General features: G+C 37.1%; 1 protein-coding gene across 1 annotated transcript; it reads right to left on the bottom strand.

The window, feature by feature from the left end:
* On the bottom strand, positions 212-7,046 carry LOC107612409 (golgin candidate 5). Its single transcript, XM_016314128.2, has 20 exons — positions 6,653-7,046; positions 6,277-6,445; positions 5,065-6,068; positions 4,624-4,695; positions 4,396-4,470; positions 4,029-4,143; positions 3,794-3,855; positions 3,648-3,695; positions 3,196-3,480; positions 3,010-3,069; positions 2,810-2,893; positions 2,662-2,727; positions 2,478-2,576; positions 2,179-2,397; positions 1,741-1,855; positions 1,432-1,652; positions 1,237-1,296; positions 1,038-1,151; positions 747-821; positions 212-636 (listed from the first exon to the last, which is right to left on the bottom strand). Exons 2-20 carry the CDS (start codon positions 6,428-6,430, stop codon positions 571-573), a joined length of 2,994 nt encoding a protein of 997 aa, XP_016169614.1. The 5' UTR covers positions 6,431-6,445; positions 6,653-7,046; the 3' UTR covers positions 212-570.

Genomic DNA, 7,367 nt, shown 5'->3' with positions numbered 1-7,367 from the left:
TTATTAGTGCATGGAACAATGATGTTTGCTACCAAGTTGAATTTTAACCTACATGTCATTATTTCTCAATCCAATTTTTTATTCCACAAAGTTAAACTCAAGACTTAGTAAAGAAAATATACATGAAATCGTACGGGGAAATACTATTTGATCAAACCAAACGACGAAAATTTTGAATTGTGATTTCTAATGAGCAAAAGCACAAATCGAGTTCAACGAATATATGTTTTATTTGGAACATCACACCCCAAAAAATCCCTGTATGATTAACTATCTCGGGAAAAATATTCTCAGGATTTTTAATAGTTTGAATGTAGTATAAGGAGATTGACTATACAACATTTCACCAAGTCATAATACAAATTATATTTAACAAGGGAACATGACACCTTCAGTATATATCTCTTGCCCAGTTATACAACATACAAATTCTATCAATTAAGACTTAAAAGCCTGAATTGGTCGATCAAAGGCATTGATCTTCAATATACCATTACGGTGCCGATAGCAATCAGACGATACTCAACTTCAAATGCACGGCTATCTCAAACAGTTGCTGGAAATTACCCTTTATGTTAAACCAGCTGCACCTTCAGAAAAATTGGTGTTACCCATTGATGGATTCATTCTCTGGATCTGTAAAAATATGCACCAGAGTTAGAGAAGGGAAAGCATTCTGATAGGAAGGAAGTGAGATAAAGTAACTAGGGCATCAATGGACCAAAAAACTTGGATTTAGCAAATACCTGATTCACAAGCAGGTTGACTTGTTCTCTGTACATTTCCTTCAAGTCAACAATATCCGCTCGAAGTTCCTCCAACTAATCACATTCAACTTCTTTTAGATAGTATTCTTTATTTCAAAAAGAAATAGTAATGAAAGGAAATAGGACAGTTAGGATATAACAAAGTCTGATGCCTATGTAAATAACTACGGATTAAACATCATTTTCAGAGCCTAGCTTGTCTGATATTATTCCTATATTTGATTTCTTAGATTTTCTGGAAGAAAGAGGGAGTTGCAGAGAGAAAAATACCTCTTCATCACGTTCACCCATCAACTCCAACGCAGCAGAGTGCCTCCTCCTCAGTGCCTCCAGCTCTGATCGTAAACCAGGTAACACAGCAGCCTCCCCACGCAACTTTTCACACTGCAGGGTGGAGATGCATGTCATGGTTAATGACAACTGACAAGCAAGAGGAGCAGTAAGTAGCACACACAAGAATCTAACTCACCTGTTCTGTCATTTGCACCAACTCCTCAGCAAGAGAATCACGAATAGATTCCAATGAGGCCTGAATTTATAATTAAAAGGTCATCTAATGATCTAACAGCTTACTACATACTCTACAACGTGGAATTAAGATAAATTCACAAAAACGAAGACAAACACAATAGAACTTTGAACTGGGGTCAAAGGCAAACCATACCAAACGTGACATATATGAAGCAAGTTCACCCTCCTTTTGACGAAGTGCAGCTTCAAAAGAACTGGGTGTCATGCTCTTCATATAGTATGGATTCATGCTTAATTCTCCATGGTTTCTCCTATCTAAGAAACCATCTGATGAGTCCAATGATGCTTGCAGAAAGTGGCTTTCCTCCAAGCTTCCTAGGGAGCTTGCACTAGAGAGTTTTCGAGACAAATTCCCTTCATCATAAAGAATTACAGTAGGTAAAGATCAGACAACTAATACGAGTACAAGAAGAATGAAGAGAAGAGAAGCCAAGCATCTCACCATTTTCAAAAGCAGTAGTTAGCTTTGTACTGGGAGTTTGATCTGATACCGCAGCAGCATGAACATGTGCAGTCCTCTCCAGTTCTGATCGAGCAACCCTTTCTTTTTCTATCTCCTGGAGCAAATAAAGAGCTTAAATCAGAAACTTGGAAATGAATAATCACAGGAGTTCTGATAAGATTGATTGAATTAGGTGTTACCAGCAATACTACACCTCGTCAATTTTTTAACCCTTTTTTTTTTTCCAGTTTCTGTTCCATACAATTGCCCAAATATTTTCTAAATCAGCTAAATCTTTGTTCCATTACAGTCAACATAGCGTTGAAAAATCCAAATAAAAGTAAGTGGACAAGATATGAAGTATCTCTCTTCAGATGGTTTATTCCATTACCCAGGTAGATAAGATACATTTAATGAAAGATAATCAGGAAGCTCTACCTGCTGAAGAAGCTCTCTATGCATCAAGGACTCCTGTAACTCTTGCTTGTGTTTCTGTCTAATGTCTCTAATTTGTTCCTCAAGCTGTCTCACTCGGCCTTCTTGAGTCTCAGCTTCCTCCTTTGCTGCCAGGTATTCCTGTCTACTTTCAGCTGCCCTTTGTCTCTCCTTTTCAAGGGTCCTACTTAGTTGAGTCTGTTCAGCTCTAAGACAAGAAATCTGTAATCCATCATTAAACTCAGTCACACTTCCATGAAACTGCCGTTAAATACATGAGTTTAGTCAAGAATATGTAGAACCTGAGCCTCAAGGACATTAATGCGAGACAGAGTTTGAGATAAACGTTCATTCATGGATCGCTCTCTTTCCTCAGCAGTTGCAGCTTTAGCTTCTGCTTCCTGTAGAATCAAAAGGAAAAGATGAAGAAAAACAATAATATCCGGCAAGAAAGTTTCAGAATTTAAATCAGGGTATTCAAGAGACCTGAAGTCGAGAATTGAGAGATCTTTCAACAGCAGCCCAAGCTTCAGCCTTTCGGGCATTTGTTTCCTGTTATCAGGTGAATTCTAGTTAGGTATAGATCTCTAACGGATGAAGATTGGAAAATCATTTTTAAATCACATGCACTAACCTGCATAGCTTCAATTTGCCTTAAAAGCGGCCTTGTTGATTCTGGGACTTGTGTAATCAATTCCTCACACCGTCTCTCACTTGCCTATAAAAGAGAACCCAAATGATGCCAAAAGCAGAAATATAGTTTCTAAAACTTAAGAACACAAGAAAAAAAAGTAGTATTCTCAGAAAGCGATAGCAGAGAGCAGGGGAGCACACCTGGTAACGTTTTTGAAGATCCTCAATGTCTCTGCGAAGCATGTCTTCTTTGAAGACTGCCTGAATATGGACGGACAATACAATGGAACTTTAATTTTCTTTATGAAAAGGAAAATAACTAAAATTTAAAAGCAATCTCCTAAGAAATCCACTTCAGAAATAGAATGACAAAAATATAATCAAAACCTGCTGTTCCTTTCTACTTAAAGTTTGCCTCAATTCTTCAAGTGCCTGGACCAGCATAGATTCACGTTCCTCGGCTTCTCTTATACGATTCTCTAGCTCTGTTCTTGCTTCACTGTCAGCACGTGCCTCTGCTAATGCTTCAGCCTCCTTAGCAGCAGCCAAAGCATCAGTATAATATTCTTTCTGCGCTGCAAGTTCCATTTGATGTTTCTCTATAGTTTCTTGCAACAATTTCTCTGTAGCTGTCTTGTCCTTCTTGATACTTTCAACCTTATTCTCCTCTAACTGCATGACATGACATGGACCAAACAACAAAGATGAGGGTTAAACAGTTTTGTTCGATCTCTACAGCATGAAATTTCTGCTTTTCATATTTCATGATGAGTGAAGAGAAATAACTAAAGAACATTACCAGAAAATAAATTTTACTAAAGCTTTCAGCATTCAAGTACCTGTAGTTTTGTAGTCAAACCTTTCTTCTCCTCCTCAAGCTCTCTAATCTGGCTTTCATTAAACAAGTAAATAGATTATTCATTACAATATTGAGGCATTTAAGAAATTGAAGTTTGTGGAAAATGTAATAACTAGTGTGCATTACCTGAGCCCTCAGCTTCCTAATTGTAGCCTCTTGAGCAGCCTGCTTTTTGGAAAGCTCTTCACCTGATATGAGAGACAGTTTAAAAGGAAAAAAATGACCACTATAATCTCCAGTAGTTAAAGTTTGAACATGTCTCAACAAAGAAACACTTATTTACAATGGAAAATTCCTAACATCATAAACTACACTGAAGTCTAGATGATACAGATTCAGGTTTGATTTCAGACTGTGATACCTTCTGCCATAACTTGATTAATTATTTCGTCCTTTTCCTTCAAGAGAGCAGCTGCATCACTTTTTTTATTCTGCTCCCGGCGAAGTGTATCCCTTTCTTTGGTTAGAGCATAAACCTACAATCATTCATGACACATGAATAAAACCCTGCAACAGTAGTAGCACAAACTAGACAGTATACACTTTGAAACATATATAATGTCAAATAGTTCACTTTCATTTATAAAATTCTTCATGGATTTCTAACCCCAATTTGAAATACTCAAAGCGACCATATTTTATAATTGCAACATCACAATGCTTTCAGAAGCACTCAATGTTTAAACTGGGAAAACATAAAAGCAAATGAGAATTATGAAGACTGATACCCTTCTCTCAAGGGTTGCAACTCTCTGATGGTACTCCTCTCGCAAAGTCTCAATTTCTGCCTCATTTGATTTTCTCTGCTCCACAGTAGGAAATAATTGTCATTTTTAAATTTGTAATCATGTAAATGCATAAATGGCATCATTAGTAAGACCAAAAAGGTTCAGGACATGAAGGTAAAAATAGACCAAGTAAACATTAAATAAAAAGGATGAGAAGAACAAATATACCTTCAACTCCTCAATGACAGATTTTAATTGTTCATTTTCATTCATCAACTTTGCAATCTCATCAGCTTTAGCCTGCAAAAGGGAATTGAGATTACAAACTTGCAATAAGTTAGGAAACATTGAAGGGACTGGCCAAAAACTGGCACATAGAAGGTGAAGAATGAGTAGCATATTTAGACAAAACATGTGGCTTCTTGAATATCATAAAACTTTGAAAACAGAAAATTAAATGAAAATTAGTAATCAATGGAAAAATTAATGTTGCGGATAAGATACTATAGATGAATTAAAAAGAAAATGATTACGTAGTGAAACTTATTAATTATAACAAAGCTAACTTATTTCATGCTCAGATAGTATAAGATCCCTGCCATGTCTTGCCATCTGCGTACTTCCAACATAAAAAATGACTATCATGATTATGTGCAGCAAATGAAGTACCTGAGCCTGTCTTGCAGCACCTTGTAATGCAGCTTCCATCATTTTCATTTCATTCTTAAGTGAATCCAGCTCAAACATAGAACCTGAGTCAGACATATTTCTTTCAGTACTCAATCGCTGCTCTTTTGTTTCAGTTACAACATCATTAGCCAAGTGGTCACTTTCATTTTCTTCTACAGTTGTTTCATTTTCAGGCAAAACCACCTCAGAAGAATCATTTGGTGGAGTACCACTAGACAAGGGTTCATGATATGATTGAGCAATGCTATTGATTTCCTCAGTAGCTTGAGAATGCAGTACAGACATGTCAATCAAATCGCTTTTCTTGCTAAAATCAGATGCCTCAGGTTGAAGAGAAGAAACACTCGGTACACTTTCTTCTGCTTGCACTCCCTCCTCTTCTATAATCTCTTCTTTTGCCACAACTTGAAGATTTTCATTTGGTTCACTAAAAACATGTGAATCAACTGGCTCGCTATGAGCATTCTCAACTACATTGTCCCCAAGGTTGGAAGGCTTAGGTTGCTTCAACACTGGAATTTCAGAGGTTCCCACTTCAGCAACCTCTTCCTCTTGAGGGAGGTCACCAGAATCAAAACTCTCAAACTTATTAATAGGCGTTTCAGGCAACTCAATAGGCATCTCCTGCAAGTTTTGTCCATCATTTGTGTGGTTGAAACTCTCAGCAGCTGAGACATCTGCTGACTCAGTTTGCTCACCATCATCTTCTACTTTGAGCACTCTTTTTATGTTTTGATTAGCAATTTCTTCAGTCTCCATTTGGACTGTTCCATAGGTTCCTAAGCTTTCTTTTTCCTCAGGTGCATGTGTGTGATCTGAAGACTCAGGCTTTTCTGGTGATTTTTCAGTTTTGGATTCTTGTTGAGAAGATTCAGCTTTCTCAGATGTTTCTTCACTAGTTTCCTCACTTTTGTTCCCTATGAAGGCCATAACAGGATTAAATAGGGTTTTCCTGTCTGCCGGTATAGGCCATGATCCTGCACCTGGAAGGTGGGAAAATAAAAAGGCATAACTCTAATCAGCTGAAAACGCCCATTCTATAAAACAACCACCCAGTTCAACAATTCAAAACTCCTATCTAACAGCAATTACTTGACTCTACATCTGCCCCAATCAATAAATCAATATACACAAGACAAATGAATAAACCATTCAGAAAACTGAGTGAAGGGAACTTGAACAATGAATTACCTTCATTGCTGGATTCAGACTTCTCTTCAAATCCAAGAGCAGTGTCGAAATTCTTCTCGATGCTCTTGACACTTTCCTGAAGCTTATTCACGGCTCCCGCCAAATCCAAATCAGGGAAGTTCCCCCAAGCATTTTTCCCACTAAACCACGCCATCTCCAAAGCTATACCCTATAAAACCAAAACCAATGCTAAACAGTGATGCAACATTCTGAATTCAATTCCGACTCTACTCAAATCTCAGATCACATAAAACCATGAACTATGTAAACAACAAAGCTAAATCTGAAATCATGTATGACAATAAAGGAATAGATCAATGCAGAGAGGGACTGAATTAGGTGAAAGGAAATAAGATTGATAGTGGAAGAAGCAGACCTGAATAAATGCGTTGGATCCAGGAATCAAACCATGATCCTCTGAAGTAGTTGAGCTCAGCAAGCTTCTTTTATTTACAGAGTAGTTCCAAAACGAATCGAGCAAAGGAGGAAGGGAAAAAAAAAAGACAAAGATGTCGGTGAAGTGAAGATGTATTTTTAAGTTCAGTGTGCGGTTGTGAAGGAGAAGAAGATGAAGACGAAAGTGGGTTTATGCTTCGATTTGATGGGAAACTCAGGATTGGAAGTAGAACTCGATTATGGTTTCCGCTCTAGGCTCTAGCTTTGGTGAAGATTGCAACGCCGTCGTTTTTAGTGTATCGTCTATTCCTTTCTTTTTCCTTTTCTTTTTTTTTCCTTTATTTTTGCATTTATTTATTTTGGCCAAGTTACTGCTTTTTGGAGACAACTTTTTTTCTTTTTCCTTATGAACTTTGAGTTGGAACATGGAATTTATATTTGAGAATTATCTTTAAGGAAATTTGTGATGACTACGTTAATTAGCGACAATGAAAGTACTAAAGGGGGTTTATATTACTTTGAAACAATGAAAGTAAGCTAACATTGCAAGCCAAGCCAAATAACCAACCGAATTTTTTACGTGAATTTTCACACATTCTTGATTCTTAGTTAGTCAAAATTACGATTGTTCTTGGATCACAAAGACAAATATAAAACTTATTGATCATTAGTGTACTACTGGCAGCAACACCCTA

The sequence above is a fragment of the Arachis ipaensis genome, chromosome B08 (assembly GCF_000816755.2).
Source record: "Arachis ipaensis cultivar K30076 chromosome B08, Araip1.1, whole genome shotgun sequence".
NCBI lineage: Eukaryota > Viridiplantae > Streptophyta > Magnoliopsida > Fabales > Fabaceae > Arachis > Arachis ipaensis.
This window is presented reverse-complemented; position numbering and strand designations above follow the sequence as displayed.